The sequence below is a fragment of the Somniosus microcephalus genome, unplaced genomic scaffold (assembly GCF_052327205.1).
Source record: "Somniosus microcephalus isolate GS21.2 unplaced genomic scaffold, FLI_Smic_1.0 unresolved_chr1, whole genome shotgun sequence".
NCBI classification, from domain to species: domain Eukaryota; kingdom Metazoa; phylum Chordata; class Chondrichthyes; order Squaliformes; family Somniosidae; genus Somniosus; species Somniosus microcephalus.
The window spans coordinates 63712537-63736304 of record NW_028225179.1 but is presented as its reverse complement, the minus strand read 5'-3'; the positions used below and the strand labels follow the sequence as shown (position 1 = coordinate 63736304).

Here is a 23768-nt window from a genome sequence, read left to right as displayed (position 1 = left end):
AAAGTCTGTTTTGCAACGTCAGCTATTTCCCAAACTTTTGAGAGCTCCGAACTCCTTCCCGTTGAAGATTGAAGCTCGTGTTCAGATTGTTCCCATTGCAGAGTCTTTTCCCTCAGCATATGAAGGAGTTGGATGACCGTTAACTCTTCCACGGGAACACTGTGGATCAGAGTCTTCTCCATTTCATCCACCTTTTCCTCCAATGCTTCCACCTTCTGTCCCTCTTGTACTTTGGCTTTCAGCGCTCGGAAAAGTTGCACCCTGATGCTCTCTAGCTCATGTTCAGGGACCATTCTTACAGTCTCTGTGTTTCTTACAGTTTCCTTTTCTTCCACTGAAAGGATTCCCAGTTGAATCTGTTCTTCAAGTTGTTGAACCTCGGTCATTGCCGCCTCATATTTGTCTTGGGTTTCCTTCAATATTTTTATGAGTTCTTGGACATCTTGTCTTTCATGTTCTGCCATGTCTTTCACCTCTAATTTCTCATCTATGGATGGAACTTCTACCGATGAGTCTGTCTTGGCCTTGAGCTCATCAAGAATTTCCTGCAGCCTTTGGACTTCTTGCTCATGTTCAACCTTTAGTTGTTCATATGCTTCTACTGAAACTAGCTTTTCGGAGGTTGCCGAGTTAACCCCCTCCAGAATTGTAGCCTGGGCCTGTTCATACTGTTCTTTCAACTTCTCACACTCTGCTTGTAAGGAGTCGTAGAGAAGAACTGGAATAACATCCTGGCTTCCTGAAGATTCCTCTTCATTTGCTTCTTTCGCAATTTCCTGTTGGAGTTCAGCCAAGGCTGCTATGCTATCTGCCTCTCGAAGTCTCACTGCCATCAAATCTTCTTTATTCTTGCAGTCTATCTCAGCCATTCTCCGTTTACTTTCATTTAACTGAGTGAGTAGTCCCTTATTCTGGGCTGAGAGATATTGCACCTTCTCATGTAGACCATAGCACTCCTTCTCTGCTCGACATAGCTGGTTACTGCTGATTTGGTTCTGTGTTTCAAGTTCCAACATCCTTTGCTTAGCTTCTTTCAGTTTCGCCCCTATAAGCTCCTCTTGCAACATGGCCACATTATTCACATCAGGTAAAGAAGCGTTTCTCTTTTCCATGTCCAAGATTTTTTTCTGCATCTCTTTAAGTGCACACTGTGATTCAGTTTCTCTTAACCTTGCCTGCACTAGCTCCGTCTCCAATTGCAGAACAAAATCCTCAGTGTAGTGTGGTTTGCCTTTATGCTGTATCTCTAGATCATGCAAATATTCTAACTCCTGAACATCATAAGGGAGATGTGATCGGTACTTGGTCACGATGGCTCTATGGTCGCTCTTTGCTTGAGCTAGCTGCCTCTACTGTCTTTCCAGGTTCTCCCATTCGGTGTCCCAGAACTTTTCCATTGTTTTCATCTCTTGTACGAGACGGTAACTCAACTGTTCTAATTGTTGTCGTACTTTGAAATAAGTTTGAGTCCGAGTTCGGTGTTCTTCCGTCGTGGATAAGTCCTTAACTTGAACAGGCTCAGAATTCTCTGTCAAACTGGAGTTCTGCTCTGAAGCTTTATTCTTCTCGGTAGCATAAGCCTTTATGCATGTCTTCGTTTTCTCCACCAAAGTCGGCAAGTCCATTTTAGCCTTGTCTTCCATATTTGCGTTGGTCTTATCGTCATCCGTTTCAGAATCTGAGCTGATAGCTTGCACCGAGTCCTCACTCATTATGGCTTTTAGATAGTGCCATTCCATGTCTATTCTCTTGATCCACTCCCGTCCTAGAAGTGGTGGTCCTCCCTCAGATAATACGTACAAGTTCATTCTTGGGTGTTCTTTACCCCTATCTCTCACCTTGACTCTTATCTTCCCCATGGGGTATACCTTATGCCCCGTGTATGTCTGCAATACGAACTTGGTATTTCTTAAGGGTATGTGAGAGAATAGCCGGTGGTAGTCCCTTCGATTTATGACTGATAGAGCTGATCCAGTGTCCAACTCCATTCTTACTTGGACTCCAGCTATTTTTAGTATGACCCAGATAGTTTGTAGGTCAGCTTCCTTACTCACATTGTGAATTCTCAGACTACCCAGCTCCTGGCTGTTTGGGTCTGAGTCTGAATTCTGTTCGTCTGAACTCTTCTCAGCCACCTTGTGTACCTTGTTGTACTTTTCTTGTGGTGGCTTCCTTTGGTTGTTGGTCTTCTTCCCTGACCGGCATACCTTAGCGATGTGACCCAGTTTGCCACATTTCCTACATTCTTGGTTCTTAAACCAGCATTGATTCTGGTCGTGTGTTGTCTTCCCACAACGATAGCATTTTGTTGTACTTGAGGTAATTTGGTCCACCCCGAGTGCCGCCGCCTTTAGCTGCATTTCCGCCGTTCCTTTCGCTGCGGCTTTGTGCGATGCGGCTATAAGGACAGCCCTGTCAAGTATGAGGTCGTTCTCTTCGAGTAGTCGCTTTTGCGTCCCTTCCTTGGACAATCCGCATACGAACTTGTCTCGCAATGCCTCTGTCAGATTCCCTCCGAACTGGCAGCATTTCGCTAGCCTACACAGTTCGACCAAATATTCCGCGTTGCTTTCGTCTTTCCATTGCGTTCTTGCATAGAATTTGAATCGTTCAGCCAACATCAACGGTGTGGGGTTCAAGTGGTCCTTCAGAACAGCCACAATCTCTTCGAAAGTCTGATCCGCCGGTTTAGCTGGTGCTAGTAGATGCTTCAAGAGCCCGTATGTCTTTGCGCCCATCGAGTTTAGCAATGTTATCGCTTTGTCGTCTTCCTCTATTTTGTTGGCTTCACAATAGATCTCGATGCGTTCCACGTACGTGGCCCAGTCTTCTATCTCAGAATTAAAATCGTTAATATTCCCTCGCTTAGGCATCTTCCTTCCTTGGGAGCAGCACAAGTATTTCTTTAAATTCTTATTTATTATTTATTTATTTCTAAGATGGCGGTTTTTCCCACCAAAATGGCGGTTTCCCGCTCTTTCCTTCTCTCCCCGCCCCTTCAATGGCGGTTTCCCGCGTCTGTCGTCTTCTCCGCCTAATGGCGGCTTCCCGCGTTTCTTCCCTGGTGGGAGGGGTACGCTTTCCCCACAGCGGACAGGTTCAGCCGCTGGGCTGGCTTCCGCACAGCTCCCCTTACTCGGCTCTGTCTTTCTCTCCCGCTCGCACGGCTCTACCGGCGCTGGGTACCCCGTTCACGGAGAACAGATCAGCCGCTGGACTGGCTCTCGCGCAGTCTCTCTCCCCTTGCTCGACTCTGTGTCTCTCTCCCCCACGTTCGGCTCTACCGGCGCTGGGTACCCCGTTGGTGGAGAACAGTTCAGCCGCTGGACTGGCTCTCGCGCATCCTCCTTTGGTCGGCTCTGCCTCTCCCACACGCCCGGCTCCCGTTCGCCTCCCAGCCCTCACGCAGTCCGGTGCTTCCCTCCCCGGCTGCGGCTGAGTTTCTCTCTTCCCGCGCCTGCTCCCGGTCTCAACGCTTCGTGGCTTCGGTCGCTGCCCGGCTTTTCCCGCCGATCGCGGTCCGGCTATCTCACGACGCCGTTGGACCCGCCTTCCTGACCAGCTCTGCTCCCCCTCGACCGTGGTCGAGTGCACAGCCCTTATCCTCCGGATTTCGTTACACTTTCCCCTACTCACAGTCTCCGCGGCCGCCTTGTTTCCTGCTGATCGGTTCACTCCGCACCGTGGCAGAAGGGTAGTCAGTGCCTGTTGCTGCTGGAAGCTTTTGTTGCTAAAGTCTTCCTCCTTTCTATTGCTGCAGCCTCGTGTTTTCTCCCAGCATAACGACGAGGGCGGTTGCCTCTCTTCGACGCTCTTTAGTTGCTTTGGTAGTCTTGCCGCAGTGTACGATCGGACTCGTCGCCACTGTAAAGTCTGTGGGTTGTACAGTTAATAACGACACAGACTTCAGGAGTAACAAACAAACAGGTCTTTACTATTCGAAGGTCAGGGCGAATCTGCCCAAGGAATCATGCCACAACACTTATATACCGGTGTGGTCACCGTCGGTATTACAGTATACAGAAGCCAAACAAGTAGTGCCACACCTAAAGTAGTTCTCTTAAAGGTAGACGGGTACATACACTACAACGGGGTCACCAATGTAGGAATTAACGAATTCCTACGAATAATGGAGATCGACACAAGAGAACAATTAAACAAGTCTTTACTCAACGGAGATGCCACGAGGACTGCCTGGGCAGCCCCATGGTTTGCGACGTGACGTCATCGCGTTTGCCCGCGCTCATAAAGGGGCCACATCCCGTACATGCAAACTCTATATACAAAACACAGTAATGCCTAACACAATGGTACAGGTTTAGGCTGGTGTTAGAACATTGTTAAAGAGAATTATATAGAGTTATTCAGAGTCATTCAGTGGTTCTGCCACAATAACACTCGAGGGATAGTCTAACGCTCGGGGGACATTCTAACGCTCGGGGGACAGTCTAACGCTCGGGGGACAGTCTAACGCTCGGGGTATAATCTAACGCTCAGGGGATATTCTAACGCTCGGGGGATAGTCTAACGCTCGGGGGATAGTCTAACGCTCGGGGGACAGTCTAACGCTCGGGGGACAGTCTAACGCTCGGGGGACAGTCTAACGCTCGGGGGACAGTCTAACGCTCGGGGGATAGTCTAACGCTCGGGGGATAGTCTAACGCTCGGGGGATATTCTAACGCTCGGGGGACAGTCTAACGCTCGGGGGACATTCTAACGCTCGGGGGACAGTCTAACGCTCGGGGGACAGTCTAACGCTCGGGGGACAGTCTAACGCTCGGGGGACAGTCTAACGCTCGGGGGACAGTCTAACGCTCGGGGGACAGTCTAACGCTCGGGGGACAGTCTAACGCTCGGGGGACAGTCTAACGCTCGGGGGACAGTCTAACGCTCGGGGGACAGTCTAACGCTCGGGGGACAGTCTAACGCTCGGGGGACAGTCTAACGCTCGGGGGACAGTCTAACGCTCGGGGGACATTCTAACGCTCGGGGGACAGTCTAACGCTCGGGGGACAGTCTAACGCTCGGGGGACAGTCTAACGCTCGGGGGACAGTCTAACGCTCGGGGGACAGTCTAACGCTCGGGGGACAGTCTAACGCTCGGGGGACAGTCTAACGCTCGGGGGACATTCTAACGCTCGGGGGACAGTCTAACGCTCGGGGGACAGTCTAACGCTCGGGGGACATTCTAACGCTCGGGGGACATTCTAACGCTCGGGGGACAGTCTAACGCTCGGGGGACATTCTAACGCTCGGGGGACAGTCTAACGCTCGGGGGACAGTCTAACGCTCGGGGGACAGTCTAACGCTCGGGGGACAGTCTAACGCTCGGGGGACATTCTAACGCTCGGGGGACATTCTAACGCTCGGTGCTGCGGGGCGGGGGGTGTATTATAAAAGTAAGGGGTTCTCGAGTAGAGGTGAGTCCCCCCAATTCTGACTTCTCTCTTTCTCCTCTCTTTCAGATATTTAACACTTGCCAAAAAATGAAGAATGCAGACCGCGAATATTTAGAGGTGGGGTTCTGTTTAATTTATTTCACTGATTACACCACTCCTCCTCCTATCCCCATTCAAACATCGCCTTCACACAACGTAACCAGATCTGTGCCCACGTCTTAGTTAGATGGGGTTTGACAATTTAAAAGCCATTCATGGCGACACACACACACAGAGTAGGCAAGGTCCGGGCTCCATCCCCGGCCTAGTACTGAGTTAGCCTGATCTCACCCAGTGTGGGACTGAACACCACACACACTCAGAGCATGAAGGACCCAGGCTCCATCCCCGGCCTAGTGCTGAGTTAGCCTGATCTAGGCCTGGGCAGTGCCAGGGATGATACAGTTGACCTCCGTACCACTCACACCAAAGGTTACGGACGAACGGATGCGATGATTGGGCCCTGCTCAGTTGTAGTTCCTCCAATGGTCTGGGCTCACACTAGAAGAATGGCCACCGCTCAGATACAGAACAGTCATCACTGTCTGTGCAACCCATACTGTAGCACGGGGGCACCGGGGGAAAGAACATTCTCATGCTGAAGAGTGACTTGTTTCTGCTTCCTTTCCAGATGTTTTTCAACGTGGCACAACATGTTGGGAAGGCTTTAGCCTTGAAACCGATTCAGGTATTGGACCCGCAATTGTTTCATTTCCATCGCCCTGTCAGGCCCACTCACTTCGTCTATCCATATCCCTTTGCAGAGAAAGAGAGCAAACCAGAAAGCGAGAGGGAGAAAGAGTGAAAAAGGAGAGAGAAAATAAGAGTGAAAAAGACTCCCATTTCCACAGTACCTTTCCCGACCACAGGATGTCCCAAAGCGCTTTACAACATCAAAAACAACAACTTGTATTTATATAGCACCTTTAACGTAGTAAAACCTCCCACGGCACTTCACAGGAGTACTATAAGACAACAAATTTGTCACTGAACCACATAAGGACAAATTAGGGCAGGTGACCAAAAGCTTGGTCAAAGAGGTAGGTTTTAAGGAGCATCTTAAAGAGAGGTAGCAATGTGGAGAGGTTAAGGGAAGGAATTTCAGAGCTTATGGCTGTGGTAAACCACTGTTATTGTTGTTCACTGTTGTTGTTGTTGCACACTGTTGTACCTATGCATGCCTCAACATGTCTCGGCTGGCTCCACCCACAGGCCCAGGTACAAAGGTGATTGCCCTGCAGCCCCCTGCCTTCTTGGAACCCAGTCGACCACGAGAGGCATGCTCTGTTCTTTGCTAATAAAAGCCTTTAGTTACTCTCCTAACTCTCCGTCTTTTATGAGTAATTGATAGCGCATCAATTTTATTAGCAAAAACAAAATGTCGATAACAAACGCTGAGCAGCAGGCTGCTGCACCAAACACTGAGCAGCAGGAGCTGCTGCGAGCCCAGGCTGCTGCACCAAACGCTGAGCAGCAGGAGCTGCTGCGAGCCCTCAGACCAACATGCCTGGACCTAGACCCCCAAGAAGCGGGTTCGGCTACCAAATTCGCGCATTGGCTGCGTTGCTTCGAGGCCTACCTGCAAGCCTCAACTGTGACCCTGGACGAAAACAAGTTGGAAATCCTGGCCTCAAAGGTGAGCCACCAAGTTTATACAATAATCCAGGACGCGACGACCTACGCGGCGGCTATCGGTCTGCTAAAAGGGCAATACGCACGCCCGGTAAATACGGTCTATGCCCGGCACCTCTTAAGATCCCGCAGACAGCAGCCCGGGGAATCGGTGGAGGCCTTCCTACGGGCACTACGGATACTCGGCCGAGACTGCGATTGCAAAGAAGTATCAGCCGCAGCGCACACGGAGGGACTGATCCGAGATGCTTTCGTTGCGGGTCTAAGGTCCGACTACTCCCGGCAGAGACTGTTGGAAAAGGGAGAAATGGACCTGAGAAAGGCAGTGTCCCTCGCGCTCTCGCTCGACGCGGCCCACAGGAATATGGACGCCTTCTCCCCTAACCGCTCCGCAACGTGGACGCCACAACCTTGGGTCATGGGACCGCCACCTTCAACTGCTGCTGCGATGTCCAAGGCACAGAAATGTTATTTTTGTGGCCAGGCAAAACACCCCAGAGCACGCTGCCCGGCGAGAAATGCTACCTGCTCCGGCTGCGGGAAGAAAGGACACTATGTCAGCGCCTGCAAAGGTAAAACCGCTAACGCCAGCAGCGCCGCGTGCGAACCGTGGGGGCAGCCATCTTGTCTGCCATCTTGGGCTCCCCCAGCCGCGTGGGGATCGGGACCATGGGCGCCGCCATTTTGTCCGCCATCTCGGACGTCTCCAACTTCAACCACGGGGGACCCGGACTCAACCACCGCCTCATCTCGACTCGCTCGACCATACGCTGGCCTCCGTGACGCTGGACCAATCTCTCCCTCATCAACTGTCCAGGTCCATGATGGACATTACGGTAAACGGCCGCGCCACTACCTGCCTTTTTGACAGCGGGAGCACGGAGAGCTTTATCCACCCTGACACGGTGCGCAGTTACTCTCTCCCGGTCCTGCCGACGTGACACCGGATCTCTTTGGCTTCCAAAGCCCAGTCAGCGGACGTCGGTGGCTACTGTGTAGTGACCCTTTCAGTAAGGGGCACAGAATACAAAAATTTTAAACTCCTGGTCCTGCCCCATCTTTGCGCTGCCGTTCTACTGGAGTTGGATTTTCAGTGCCACCTTAAGAGTGTCACATTAGCGTACGACGGACCCCTCCCCCCCACTCACAGTCTGCAGCCAGCAGCTTTTAAATCGCCCGCCGCGCACCATTTGCAGCCTCTCCACCCTTAAAGATCCCCCCCCCTCCTTGTTCGCTAACCTCACCCACGACTGTAAGCCCATCGCTACCAAAAGCAGGCGTTACAGTGCCGGGGATAGGAGCTTCATTAAATCCGAGGTAGCAAGACTCCTGAAGGAAGGGATTATTGAAAGTAGCACCAGCCCATGGCGAGCACAAGTGGTGGTAGTGAAGACTGGCGAAAAACAGCGCCTAGTTATTGACTACAGCCAGACGATCAATCGCTACACCCAGCTAGATGCATACCCACTCCCCCGCATATCTGACATGGTCAATCAGATAGCACAATACCGGGTGTTCTCGACGATTGATCTGAAGTCGGCATACCACCAGCTCCCCATCAGGGCTGAGGACCGCCAGTACACAGCTTTTGAAGCTGACGGTCGTCTCTACCACTTCCTCAGAGTTCCCTTCGGCGTCACCAACGGGGTTTCAGTCTTCCAACGGGAGATGGACCGGATGGTTGACCAGAACGCGCTCCAGGCCACTTTCCCCTATCTAGACAATGTCACCATCTGCGGCCGCGACCAGCAGGGCCATGATGTTAATCTAGAGAAATTCCTCCGTACGGCCCAGCGGCTGAACCTAACATACAACAAGGACAAATGTATGTTTCGTACCAAGCGCCTCGCCATTCTTGACTGTGTAGTGGAGAACGGAGTCATCGGCCCCGACCCCGACAGGGTGCGCCCCCTTATGGAGCGCCCCCTCCCCCACTGCCAAAAAGCACTGAAGAGATGCCTAGGGTTTTTCTCGTACTATGCTCAGTGGGTGCCCAACTATGCGGACAAAGCCAGACCCCTCATCAAGTCCACCTCCTTCCCCCTGACAGCAAAGGCCTGTGCAGCCTTCACTCTCATAAAAGGAGATATTGCGAAGGCCACAATGCACGCAGTGGATGAGTCCATCCCTTTCCAAGTGGAGAGCGACGCATCCGACTTTGCCCTAGCTGCAACCCTTCACCAGGCAGGGAGACCCGTGGCCTTTTTCTCAAGGACCCTCCAGGGCCCCGAGATTCGACACTCCTCTGTCAAAAAGGAGGCCCAGGCCATTGTGGAAGCTGTGCGACATTGGAGGCATTACCTGGCCGGAAAACGATTTACCCTGCTCACTGACCAGCGTTCAGTAGCTTTTATGTTTAATAATAAGCAGAGGGGCAAAATCAAGAACGACAAGATCTTGAGGTGGAGAATCGAACTCTCCACCTACAATTACGATATCTTGTACCGGCCCGGGAAACTCAATGAGCCCCCAGATGCCCTATCACGTGGTACATGCGCCAACGCGCAGGTCGATAGACTGAAGACCCTCCACAATGACCTCTGCCACCCGGGGGTCACCAGGTTTTTTCACTTCATCAAATCCCGTAACCTGCCCTACTCCATCGAGGAGGTCAGGACCATGACCAGGAACTGCCAAATCTGTGCCGAGTGCAAACCGCATTTTTATAGGCCAGACAGAGCAAGCCTGATCAAAGCCACGCGCCCCTTTGAACGGCTGAGCGTCGATTTTAAAGGGCCCCTCCCCTCCTCCGACCGCAATGTGTACTTCCTCAACATAATTGATGAGCACTCCCATTTCCCGTTTGCCATCCCTTGCTCAGACATGACCAGTACCACGGTCATTAAATGTCTGAATGACCTCTTCGCCTTGTTCGGTTTCCCTAGCTATATTCATAGCGACAGGGGCTCATCCTTTATGAGCGACGAACTCCGGCAGTACCTGCTCTCGAGAGGTAGCGCTACAAGCAGGACCACCAGCTACAACCCCCGGGGGAATGGCCAGGTGGAAAGGGAGAATGCGACGGTCTGGAAGGCAGTCCTTTTAAACTTGAAATCTAAGGGCCTTCCGACCTCTCGCTGGCAGGAAGTCCTCCCTGCGGCGCTCCATTCCATTCGGTCACTGCTCTGTACAGCCACCAATGCTACCCCTCACGAGAGAATGTTCTCCTTCCCCAGGAAGTCCACATCGGGGATCTCGTTACCGACATGGCTGACTTCTCCAGGACCCGTCCTACTGCGGAAGCACGTGAGGTCCCATAAGACGGACCCCCTGGTCGAAAGGGTGAGCCTCCTCCATGCCAACCCTCAGTATGCTTACGTGGTGTACCCGGACGGGCGGGAGGACAGTCTCCATACGAAACCTCGCACCTTCGGGTGCTCCCGAAACACCTCCCTCGCCACCCACCACTACCCACGCCTACCCCCAGTACGCTTACGTAGCGTACCCGGACGGGCGGGAGGACACAGCCCCCACACGAGATCTCGCACCATTGGGTGCCCCTGAAACACTACCATTGCCATCCACCACTACCCACGACCCAACCCCGCTAGACGGCATGCCGCAGCCCCAGGACCCGTCATTGACCACCCAACCACTCAATGAGACGCCAGACTCAACGTTGGATGCTGCACCATCACCGCCGCCACCACAACGATCAGGACGGCAAACAAGGCCACCTGATAGACTTACTTACACGAACCTTTAGTACACTTCACCCCGCCGGACTCAATTTTAAACAAGGGGTGAATGTGGTAAACCACTGTTATTGTTGTTCACTTTTGTTGTTGTTGTTGCACACTGTTGTACCTATGCATGCCTCAACATGTCTCGGCTGGCTCCACCCACAGGCCCAGGTACAAAGGTGATTGACCTGCAGCCCCCTGCCTTCTTGGAACCCAGTCGACCACGAGAGGCATGCTCTGTTCTTTGCTAATAAGAGCCTTTAGTTACTCTCCTAACTCTCCGTCTTTTATGAGTAATTGATAGCGCATCAAGGGCCAAGGCAACGGAAAGCACAGCCACCAATGGTTGAGTGATTATAATCAGGAATGCTCAAGAATTAGAGGAACAGATATCTCGGTGGGGTAGTGGGGCTGGAGGAGTTTACAGAGATAGGGAGGGGGTGAGGAGGCCATGGAGGGATTTGAAAACAGGGATGAGAATTTTGAAATCGAGGTGCTAATTAACCGGGAGCCAATGTAGGTCAGCGAGCACAGGGCCGATGGGTGAACGGGGCTTGGTTTGAGTCATGACACAGGCAGCCGAGTTTTGGATCACCTCAAGTTTACGGAGGGTAGAATGTGGGAGGCCAGCCAAGAGTGCGTTGGAATAGTCAAGTCTAGAGGCAACAAAGTCCAATGAAGTACTTTTTGAAGTGTAGTCACGGTTGTAATGTAGGAAACACGGCAGGCAATTTGCGCAGAGCAAGCCCCTACGAACAGCAATGTGATAATGGCAAGATAATCTGTTTTAGTGATGTTGGTTGAGCTGTAACTATTGGCCCCAAGACACTGGGGAAAATTCCCCTGCTCTTCCTCGAATAGTGGCTGCGGGATCGTTTATGTCCACCTGAGAGGGCAAACAGGGCCTAGTTTCCATCCCTGGCCTAGTGCTGAGTTAGCCTGATCTCACCCAATGTGGGACTGAGCCCCACATACACAGGGCAGGAAAGGCCCAGGCTCCATCCCCGGCCAAATGCTGAGCTAGCTGACCTCAACCGGTAAGGGTCTGAAACCCGCATATTGAGCAGGAAAGGCCCAGGCTCCATTCCCAGCCTAGTGCTGAGTTAGCCTGATCTCACCCGGTGAGGGACGGAGCCCCACACATTGAGCAGGAAACGCCCAGGCCTCACATGTAAATTACCATTTTTTCTCGCACACTGCTTTGTTAAACAATCTGCATCTCTCTAACTAGAGCCTGGATATCCTAGTTCGAGATTGGAGTGGATCGACTCCATACGGTGCAGAAGGTGGGAAGCAACACCTGCAGGAGACTTTACAGGTAAAAGCATGAAAACTGATTTAAGAGTGATTGGATTAACATCAGTTGAGATACAGTCATTAGCGAAGAGGGAGAGGCGTTACTGAGAGACAGTGTGAGGGAGCTGGATTAACATCAGTAGAGATACAGTCAGTAACACAGGGCGCTGGGGGAGAGGGGTTACTGAGTGACAGTGTGAGGGAGCTGGATTAACATCAGTAGAGATACAGTCAGTGACACAGGGCGCTGGGGGAGAGGGGTTACTGCATGACAGTGTGAGGGAGCTGGATTAACATCAGTAGAGATAAAGTCAATGACACGGTGCTGGGGGAGGGGATACTGATGGAAAGTGTGAGGTAGCTGGATTAACATCAGTGGAGATACAGTCAGTGACACGGTGCTGTAGGGGAGGGGTTTCTGAGTGACAGTGTGAGGGAGCTACATCAACATCAGTAGTGATACAGTCTTGGCACAGGGCGCTGGGATAGAGTGATTACTGAGTGACAGTGTGAGGGAGCTGGATTAACATCACTGTAGTGTGTGTAACCGTTCTACCTTTAAGAGAACTATTTTAGGTGTTGCACTACTTTACCTTGGCTGCTGTATACTGTAATACCGGTGGTGACCACACCGGTATATAAGTGCTGTGTAATGAGTGATTGGGCAGATTCGCCCTGACCTTCGAATAGTAAAGTCCTGTTAAAGTTTACTCTTGTAGTCTGTGTAATAATTCGCAATATAACCCACAGACTTTACAGTGGCGACGAGTTCGATCTTACCCTGCGGCAGCGATACATCCGAAGCAGTTAACGAGCGTCGAGAAGAGGCATCCGCCCTCGTCGTTCTGCTGAGAGAAGACTCGAGTCTGCAGAGCAAGGAAGAAGGAAGAATTCTGACACGAAGCCTTCCATCAGCAACAGGCAGTGATCGTCCCTTCGGTCACGGTGGTGAGTGAGCCGATCAGCCATGAGAAGGAAGTCGGCCACGTTGACTGTGAGTTGGGGGAAAATAAAAAGAAACGGAGGATAAGGGCGGTGAACTCGACCACGGCCAGGGGAAAGGAGCCGGACAGAAATCGGGGCCAGAGGCGCTGAGACTGGGGCAGCGTAGGGCATGGACGCCGCGGGACAAGCGGGAACGCAGCCGGTGTGAGAGACCGGGCTACAAGCGGGAACGCAGCCGGTGTGAGAGACCGGGCTACAAGTGGGCTGGGAGAAGCAACAGCGTCGTGAGACAGCTAGACCGCGACCGGCGAAAAAGGCCGGGCAGCTACCGAGGCCGCGAGGCGCTGCGACCGGGATCGTAAGGCGCGGGAAGAAATAAAAAAATTAAATAAATAATTAACACCGCGGAGAACTCAGCCGCAGCCGGGGGAGGAAAGGACCGGGCTGCGAGAGGGCTGGGAGGCGCGATTGGAAGCCGCTGAGGGAGAGACAGAGCCCGAGCGAGCGGGAGAGACAGAGCCCGAGCGAGGGGGGAACGGTACCGAGCGAGGGAGACCGAGCGAGATTCCGCCCAGCGACTTACAGCAGCTGTCCATAAAGGATCAAGAGCTGGAACTGTTCGCCGCCAACTGGTTGCCCCAGCGCCGGTTGCCCTGCCGAGAAAAGGGAACAAGGAACGCACTGAAGCCGGCGCGCAGGCTGCGAACCCCGAAAGCCAGCGGTCGTCGCCCGAGGGCAAAGCTTACCCCTCCCGCCAGGGGAAGAAACGCGGGAAGCCGCCAGTAGGCGGGGAAGAAGACAGGAGCGGGAAACCGCCATTTTGAAAGTGGGCGGGGAAGAAAACAAGCGCGGGAAACCGCCATTTTTGGAAAAAAAAGTAACAAACAAATTCGTTGTTGTTTCTCAGAAAGATTGTGAAGATGCCTAAGCATGGTAACATCAATGACTTCGAGTCCGATGTGGAAGATTGGGCCACATATGTAGAACGCATCGAGATATATTGTGAGGCCAATAAAATAGCAGATGATGATAAAGCTCTAACCTTACTAAACTCAATGGGGGCGAAGACATACGGGCTATTGAAGCATCTTCTATCACCAGCTAAACCAACGGATCAGACTTTCGCTAATATTGTTGCTGTCCTGAAGGATCATTTGAACCCCACACCGCTGATGTTAGCGGAACGATTCAAATTTTATGCAAGAACGCAACGGAAAGAGGAAAGCAACGCGGAATACTTGGTTGAACTGCGTAGACTAGCGAAATACTGTCAGTTTGGGGAAAATCTGACAGAGGCATTGAGAGACAAGTTCGTGTGCGGGTTGTCGAAGGAAGGAACACAAAAGCGACTGCTCGAAGAGAACGATCTTACACTTGATAAGGCTGTCCTTATTGCAGCATCGCACGAAGCCGCAGCGAGAGGCACTGCGGAAATGCAGCTGAAGGCAGCGGTACTCAGCGTGGATCAAATGGCTTCGGGTACAACGAAATGTTATCATTGTGGGAAGACAACACACGACCAGAACCAATGCTGGTTTAAAAACCAGGAATGTAGAAAATGTGGCAAGCTTGGTCACATAGCTAACGTATGCCGGTCAGGTAAGAAGACCAGCAACAAAAAGTCACCGCAGGGAAGGTGCAGAAAGGTACATAAGGTGGCTGAGAAGAATTCAGATGAACAGAATTCGGATTCAGACTCCAACAGCCAAGAACTGGGTAGTCTGAGAATTCACAATGCGAGTAAGGAAGCTGACCTACAAATTATCTGGGTCACGCTCAAAATAGCCGGAGTCCAAGTGAAAATGGAATTGGACACAGGATCAGCCCTAACAGTCATAAACCGAAGGGACTACAAGAGGCTATTCTCACATATTCCCTTGAGAGATACCAAGATTGTATTGCAGACATACACGGGGCGAAGAGTATACCCCATCGGAAAGATAAAAGTCAAGGTGAGAGACAAGGGCAAAGAACACCAAGGAATGGACTTATATGTACTACCTGAGGGGGGTCCACCACTTCTGGGTCCGGAGTGGATCAGGAAAATAAATATGGACTGGCACTTCCTAAAAGCCATAAAGAGTGAGAACTCGGTGAAGACAATCAGCTCAGACTCTGGAACTGATGATGGTAAGACCAACCCATGTGCAAAAGACAAGGCTAAAATGGACTTGCAGACTAATGTTGGAAAAACGAAGGAGTGCATAAATGCTTATGCTTCAGAGGAGAACAAAGTTTCAGAACAGAATTCCACTGAACAACAACAACATAGTTTGACAGAGAATTCTGAGTCTGTCCAGTCTACAGACATGCACATTTCTGAGGAACAGAACTCAACTCCATTTCAAACTACAACAGCAATTAGAACAAATGATTCACCGTCTTGAGCAAGAGATGAATGCAACGAAAAAGTTCTTTGACACAGAGTGGGAGAATCTGGAAAGACAACAGAAGCAGCTGATGGAGAAAATGGAGCAGGAGCACACAAACCGTCTGCGCGAGGAGGCCAAACGAATCAAAGCTGATTCGGTTTCTGAAGGTGCGTGCTCTAATCTGGTGGAGCAAGATGTTCAGCAACTGAAGGCGCTTGTTAGCAGGTTGCAGGCAGAAAAGGCTGATTTGGTTGCCATGAATTCCGAGCTCCTACTGAAGTTGGGTGCAGCATCACCGGACGATTCATTTGTTGAAATTCGAATGGTGGAGGCTGCAGATGATGGAGAATTAAAAGCAGCAAAGGGGCCCCAGTGCAAGGTTACAAACAGCCCTGTAGCCTATCCGTCAAAAACACAGGATGACGATACTGGGAAACGTCTGATGTCAGAAGAGTTAACGGTCAGCCAACTCCTTCATAAGCTGAGGGACAAGACTCTGAAATGGGAAAAACTTGAACACGAGCTTCAATCTTCAAAGGAAAGGGGCTCGGAGCTCTCAAAAGTGATTGAAATAGCTGAGGTGGCAACACAGACTGAGAAGACTGCAGCAGAGCAGCCCTTGGATGCCAAAAGTACGCTGACTCACGTCAATGTAGAACAACAGAATGCTGAAACAGCTGCTCCAGTAGAGGGATTGAATAGTCCGATCAATCAATCTCCGAATGAAGTTGAAGTATTGAAATCACAAATTATGTCATTAGTAAAAGACTTGCAGAAAGCCCAGAAAAAGCTGGATGAAGCTGAACGCATGAAGAAGTCTCTTCAGGAAAGATGTCTGGATTTGGAACAAAAGCTGGCTAACGTCCAGCTGGGTATGGAGGAAATAGAAGACCCTCTCGCTGGCCTAGCTCAGGACGACACCGAATATTACCATGACCTGTTGGACGACACCGAATATTACCATGACCTGTTCTGCCCAGCTTGTGATGAAAACTCCCAAAGTGCAGAAACCATGAAGAATCACAAAAAGTCTAAGAAACACCGGGAGATGGTGGCGCTACTACGGAAAAAGGAGGAAGAGAAGGAGGAACTGTGCATGCAGCTGGCAGCTGACAGTGGAGCCCAGAGAGTCTCCAAGAAGCAGAAAAGGAAAAGACGAAGCAGAAGATGATGACCCATCTGAACCATTATCACCTCTACCAGGCCACGCACGTGGTCTTTCCGAACTGAGTCAAATCCGTTTGGAAGTCGAAAAACTTCCCAAGGTACTCGAGCCTTTAGAAGTCAGCAAGGCTGGTTCTGAAGTTACGGAAGTTCAAGCTGTTAAGTCTAGTGAGGGACTATTAGATGAGTCACCCCAGCAACATGAACCTACTACACCACCGAGAACTACTACACCACCGAGGCGTTGTCCGGACCGAGTCAGGAAGCGCAGGAGGCGCTTCCGCAGAGACTGAATCTGTGAACTGTTTTCCGCAGAGACTGCATATGTGAACTGTTTATACATGAATTTGGATATATGTTATGATGTTATGTTTAATGGGGAATAAGTATGTTGTAAGCTAAAAAGGGAGGATTGTAGTGTATGTAACCGTTCTACCTTTAAGAGAACTATTTTAGGTGTTGCACTACTTTACCTTGGCTGCTGTATACTGTAATACCGGTGGTGACCACACCGGTATATAAGTGCTGTGTAATGAGTGATTGGGCAGATTCGCCCTGGCCTTCGAATAGTAAAGTCCTGTTAAAGTTTACTCTTGTAGTCTGTGTAATAATTTGCAATATAACCCACAGACTTTACAATCACTAGAGATACAGTCAATAACACAGGGCGCTGGGGGAGAGGGGCAACTGAGTGACAGCGTGAGGGAGTTGGATTAACATCTGTAGAGATACAGTCAGTAACATAAGACGCTGGGGGAGGGAGGGGTTACTGAGTGACAGTGCGAGGGAGATGGATTAACATCAGTAAAGATACAGTCAGTAACACAGGGCACTGGGGGAGAGGGGTTACTGTGTGACAGTGTGAGGGAGCTGGATTAACATCAGTAGAGATACAGTCAGTGACACAGGGCACTGGGGGAGAGGGGTTACTGTGTGACAGTGTGAGGGAGCTGGATTAACATCAGTAGAGATACAGTCAGCAACACAGCGTGCTGGGGGAGTGGGCTTACTGAGTGACATTGTGAGGGTGCTGGATTAACATCAGTCGAGATGCAGTCAGTGACACAGGGCGCTGGGGGAGGGGTTACTGAGAAACTGTGACAGAGCTGGATAATATCTGTAGAGATGCAGCCTGTAACCCAGGGTGCTGGGGGAGAGGTATTACTGTGTGACAGTGTGAGGGAGCTGGATTAACATCAGTAGAGATACAGTCAGTAACACAGGGTGCTGGGGGGAGGGGTTACTGAGTGACAGTGTGAGGGAGCTGGATTAACACCGGTAGAGATACAGTCAGTGACACAAGGCACTGGGGGAGAGGAATTATTGAGTGACAGTGTGAGGGAACTGGATTAACATCATTAGAGATACAGTCATGAAAACAGGGCACTGGGGGAGAGGGGTTACTGAGTGACAGTGTGAGGGAGCTGGATTAATCAGTAGAGATACAGTCAGTAACACAGGGTGCTGGGGGAGATGGGTTACTGAGTGACAGTGTGAGGGAGCTGGATTAACATCAGTAGAGATACAGTCAGTAACACAGGGTGCTGGGGGAGAGGGGTTATTGTGTGACACTGAGGGAGCTGGATTAACATCAGCAGAGATACAGTCAGTAACACAGGGTGCTGGGGGAGATGGGTTACTGAGTGACAGTGTGAGGGAGCTGGATTAACATCAGTAGAGATACAGTCAGGAACACAGGACGCTGGGGGAGGCGTTACTGAATGATAGTGTGAGTGAGCTAGATTAACATCATTAGAGATACACTCAGTGTCACAGGGTGCTGGGGGAGAGGGGTTACTGAGTGACAGTGTGAGGGAGCTGGATTGACATCAGTAGAGATACAGTCAGTGACACAGGGCTCTGGGGAGAGGGGTTTCAGAGTGACAGTGTGAGGGAGCTGGATTATCAGTAGAGATACAGTCAGTAACAAAGGGCGCTGGGGGAGAGGGGTTATTGTGTGACACTGAGGGAGCTGGATTAACATCAGCAGAGATACAGTCAGAAACACAAGGTGCTGCGGAAGGGTTTACGGAGAGACAGTGTGACAGAGCTGGACAACATCTGTAGAGATGCAGTCAGTAACACAGGGTGCTGGGGGAGAGGGGTTACTGAGTGACAGTGTGAGGGAGCTGGATTAAAATCAGTAGAGATACAGTCAGAAACACAGGACGCTGGGGGAGGCTTTACTGAATGACAGTGTGAGGGAGCTAGATTAACATCTTTAGAGATACAGTCAGCAACACAGCGTGCTGGGGGAGTGGGGTTACTGAGTGCCATTGTGAGGGTGCTGGATTAACATCAGTCGAGATGCAGTCAGTGACACAGGGCGCTGGGGGAGGGGTTACTGAGAGACTGTGACAGAGCTGGATAATATCTGTAGAGATGCAGCCTGTAACCCAGGGTCCTGGGGGAGAGGTATTACTGTGTGACAGTGTGAGGGAGCTGGATTAACATCAGTAGAGGTACAGTCAGTAACAGAGGGTGCTGGGGGGAGGGGTTACTGAGTGACAGTGTGAGGGAGCTGGATTAACATCAGCAGAGATACACAGTGACACAGGGCGCTGGGGGAGAGGGGTTACTGAGTGACAGTGTGAGGGAGCTGGATTAACATCAGTAGAGATACAATCAGTGACGCAGGGCGCTGGGGGAGAGGGGTTACTGAGTGACAGTGTGTGGGAGCTGGATTAACATCAGTAGAGATACACAGTGACACAGGGCGCTGGGGGAGAGGGGTTACTGAGTGACAGTGTGAAGGAGCTGGATTAACACCAGTAGAGATACAGTCAGTAATACAGGGCGCTGGGTGAGAGGGGTTACTGAGTGACAGTGTGAGGGAATTGCATTAACATCAGTAGAGATGCAGTCACTAAAACAGGGTGCAGGGGGAGCGGGGTTACTGAGTAACATTGTGAGGGAGCTGGATAAACATCAGTAGAGATACAGTCAGTGACACAGGGCGCTGGGGGAGGGGTTACTGAGAGACAGTGTGACAGAGCTGGATAACATCTGTAGAGCTGCAGTCAGTAACACAAATTACTGGGGGAGGGTTTACTGGGTGACATTGTGATGGAGCTGGATTAACTGCAGTAGAGATTGATGTGCCTCAATAAATCCGAGACTAGATGTTAGCGAAACAAAACAAGACTTTTATTGACTTCGAAGGTAACACACAGAGGAGAATGTATCTTCCATCCAGAGGTCTGCGGTACTGGATGTGCTGCAGGCTGACCCAGCTTACATAGGAGCCAGGTATGGGCGGAGCCCTACACACAGTACAATACAATGGAAATGAAACTGAAACCAACCACAGTCACAGGCAGAGAAATACTGATGAGTGATGAATGGAATATTTCATCACATTCACCCCTTCTATAGATTTAGTCTGTTCGGGCGTTTGATAGTCCTCTGCGGTCGACGTGGCTGTTGTGGTGCCGCGGGTGTCGGCTGGGTGTCCCCGGTGGCCTCCTGGGTCTCTGCCGGGGGTGCCGCCAGGGTTGTGAAGGGGTAGTTGGTGAGGGTACCGTTGGTCGATGTTCTTCCGGGGGTGATGAAAGAGTAGTGGGTGGGTAAGAGTTGCTGTGGTCGTTGTTGCTGCTGTTGTCTTGGTTGTTGTCGTTACCGGCTGGGGCGACGTCTTTTATGGACACGGTGTCCTCCCTTCCGTCGGCGTGCCGGACATACGCGTATTGGGGGTTGGCGTGGAGTAGGTGCACTGACTCCACGAGAGGGTCCGTCTTGTGGCCCCTCACATGCCTTCGCATGAATACCGGACCTGGGGTGGAGAGCCATGACGGCATGGATACGCCTGAGGTGGATTTCCGGGGAAAGACAAACATTCACTCGTGAGGCGTGGCATTAGTGGCAGTACACAATAGCGACCGTATCGAATGGAGCACATCTGGGAGGACTTCCTGCCAGCGGGAGATAGGGAGGCCTTTGGTCCTTAGAGCTAGAGTGACTGCTTTCCATACTGTCCCGTTCTCTCGCTCCACTTGACTGTTACCCCGGGGGTTGTAGCTGGTTTTACGGCTCGTGGCCATCCCCCTGGACAGCATGTACTGGCGTAGCTCTTCACTCATGAAGGACGCCCCCCTATCCGTATGGATGTAGCTCGGCATACCGAACAGGCAGAACAGGCTGTTGAGGCATTTAATGACCGTGGCGCTGGTCATGTCTGGGCAGGGGAAGGCGAATGGGAAACGAGAGTATTCGTCCACAATGTTCAGGAAGTAAACATTGCGGTCGACGGACGGGAGGGGGCCCTTGAAATCTAAGCAGAGCCGCTCAAAGGGCCGTGTAGCTTTGATTAAGTGGGCTCTATCTGGGCGGTAGAACCGAGGCTTGCACTCAGCGCAAGTGCGACAGTTCCTGGTCAGGGACCGAACTTCCTCAATCGAGTAGGGTAAGTTGCGGGACTTTATGAAGTGGAACAGCCGTGTGACCCCTGGGTGGCAGAGGTCGTTGTGGAGGGTCTGTAGCCGATCCCCGGTGGCGCTGGCACACATCCCTCGTGCGAGGGCGTCGGGGGATTCGTTAAGGGCCCCTGGCCGGTAAATGATGTCATAATTGAAGGTGGAGAGCTCGATCCGCCACCTGAGAATCTTATCATTTTTAATCTTCCCCCTCTATTTATTATTGAACATAAACGCTACCGACCGCTGGTCGGTAAGTAGGGTGAAGCGTTTGCCGGCTAGGTAGTGGCGCCAGTGGCGCACTGCCTCCACGATGGCTTGGGCCTCCTTTTCTACAGAGGAGTGTCTGATCTCGGGCCCTTGGAGGGTCCTCGAGAAGAAAGCTACGGGCCGCCCCGCCTGGTTGAGGGTGGCCGCCAAGGCAAAGTCAGACGCATCACTTTCCACTTGAAAGGGAGTGTTCTCGTCCACTGCCTGTAGCGTGGCCCGCTCAATATCCTGCTGAATGCTTTTGAAGGCGGCATGGGCCTCAGCAGAGAGCGGAAAAGAGGATGCTTTCAAGAGGGGGCGGGCTTTGTCGGAGTAGTTGGGGACCCATTGGGAATAATAAGAAAATAACCCCAGGCACCTTTTCAGGGCTTTGGGAGTGTTGGGCAGGGGCAGCTCCCGTAGGGGGCGCAATCGGTCGGGGTCTGGTCCGATTTCCCCATTCTCCACCACGCTGCCTAGTATGCAGAGGCGCGTGGTGTTGTAAACGCACTTGTCCTCGTTGTAGGTGAGGTTGAGTTTTTGTGCGGTTTTCAGGGACCGCTCGAGGTTCGAGTCGTGATCCTGCTGGTTGTGACCGCAGATGGTGACGTTGTCGAGGTAGGGGAAGGTTGCCTGCAAGTGGTGGTCATCGACCATGCGGTCCATCTCCCTCTGGATGACCGAGACCCCATTCGTCACCCCAAAGGGGACTCTGAGGAATTGGTAGAGGCGTCCGTTCGCCTCGAAGGCGGTGTACGGGCGGTCATCTGGTCTGATAGGGAGCTGGTGGTACGCTGACTTGAGGTCGATGGTGGAGAACACCCGGTATTGGGCGATTTGGTTCACCATTTCTGATATGCGGGGTAGCGGGTAGGCGTCTAGTTGGGTGTACCTGTTGATCGTTTGGCTATAGTTGATCACCATCCGTTTCTTCTCACTACCCCTTACCACCACCACTTGGGCGCGCCACGGGCTATTGCTGCATTCAATAATGCGCTCTTTCAGGAGCCTGTCTACCTCGGTCACGATAAACCGCATGTCCTCCCAGCTGTACCTCCTGCTTTTGGTCGCTATTGGCCGGCAGTTAGGGGTAAGGTTCGCGAATAGCGAAGGCGGCTTTACCTTCAGGGTAGCCAGACCGCACACTGTGAGGGGCGGCTGGGACCCACCGTAATTGAGCGTGATGCTTTGGTGGTAGCACTGGAAATCCAGGCCCAAGATCACGCTCGCACATAGATTCTTCATGATTAATACTTTAAAATTATCGTATACAGTTCCGTTAACGGACAATTGTACCGTGCAGTAACCCATAATGGTCAATGTCTGGGTTTTATCAGCCATAGAGATGGTACCCCGAGTAGGGACCACCTTTAGGGAGAGTTGCTGTACCAGTTCAGGGTGGATAAAACTCTCCGTGCTTCCACTGTCAATTAAACATTTAACCCTGCACCCGTTTACCTCGATGTCCACCATTGATTTGGATAGCGGGTGCGGCCTGGTCTGGTCCACTGTGACCGATGCCACTGTAGGGCCCTGATCGAGACAAGATGGCGTCCACGCTGTCTGCTCACAAGATGGCGGACCCCACGAGGTCGGGCAAGATGGCGTCCAAGATGGCCACTCCCACGACGCACACGCGGCGGTGGCGGGTTTTCCGGCAGGGTTCCCTCTGCACACCTTCCCGAAGTGCCCCTTCTTACCGCACTCAAAGCAGGTGGTGCCTTTCGCCGGGCACAGGTTTCTGGTGTGCTTCGGCTGCCCGCAGAAGTAGCAGTTGGGTCCCCGATGCGTCGCGGCTGTCGTAGGGCTTCTGGGGGGAGAGCGGGGCCCCGACGGTGTCGGGCTGCCGGGCGGGGAAGATGCCTTCCAAGATGGCGGCGCCCTTGGTGCACACGTGGCGGCGTGGACGGCGCGGGCTGAAGAGTAGGCATCCGAGTTTCTCTGGGCCACATCCAGGGATCGTGCTGTGTCCGCAGCCTGTTTCAGGTCCAATCCCGTTTTTTCCAGCAGTCTCTGCCGGATGTAAGTGGAGCTGAGGCCTGTGATAAAGGCATCGCGAACAAGCTCGTCAGTGTACACTGCGGCTTTTACATCTTGGCACTTGCAGTCTTTGCCAAGCGTTTTCAGGGTGCCTAGGAACTCCTCCATCGATTCCCCAGGTCGCTGTGCGCGAGTAGCGAGCAGATGCCTAGCATACACCTCATTCGTAGGCTGCTGGTAATGCGCCTTTAAGATGTCGCAGGCGGCCGGGTACGTGTCGGCGTCTTGGATGAGGGGGTAAACCCGGTGGCTTACCCAATTCCGCAGAATTCCGAGTTTCATACTCGCAGCGTCCGTAGCGTCTTTGACGGCTGTGGAATTGTCCAGGAAGAATTCCATACACATAAACCAGTGTCCGAAGCGTGCCGACGCGTCCGAAGCATGCTGGTCCAAATCCAAACGTTCGGGTTTCAAGAGTTGATCCATTGTGTTGAAAATTAAGTCAATAAAATTGATGTGCATCAAGAAATCCGAGACTCGATGTTAACGAAACAAAACAAGGCTTTTATTGCCTTAGAAGGTAACACACAGAGGAG

At 51.8% G+C, this 23768-nt stretch overlaps 1 protein-coding gene across 4 annotated transcripts in view; it reads left to right on the top strand.

The window, feature by feature from the left end:
• Positions 1–23768, top strand: part of LOC147095435 (RING finger protein 112-like) — a 478940-nt gene that overhangs the window by 133663 nt on the left and 321509 nt on the right. For all 4 annotated transcript variants that reach the window (XM_085974583.1, XM_085974582.1, XM_085974584.1 and 1 more), the window contains 3 exons: positions 5467–5517; positions 6071–6127; positions 11986–12072. In XM_085974583.1, coding sequence (XP_085830709.1) covers positions 5467–5517; positions 6071–6127; positions 11986–12072 — 195 coding nt within the window. The remainder of the gene's footprint in view (positions 1–5466; positions 5518–6070; positions 6128–11985; positions 12073–23768) is intronic.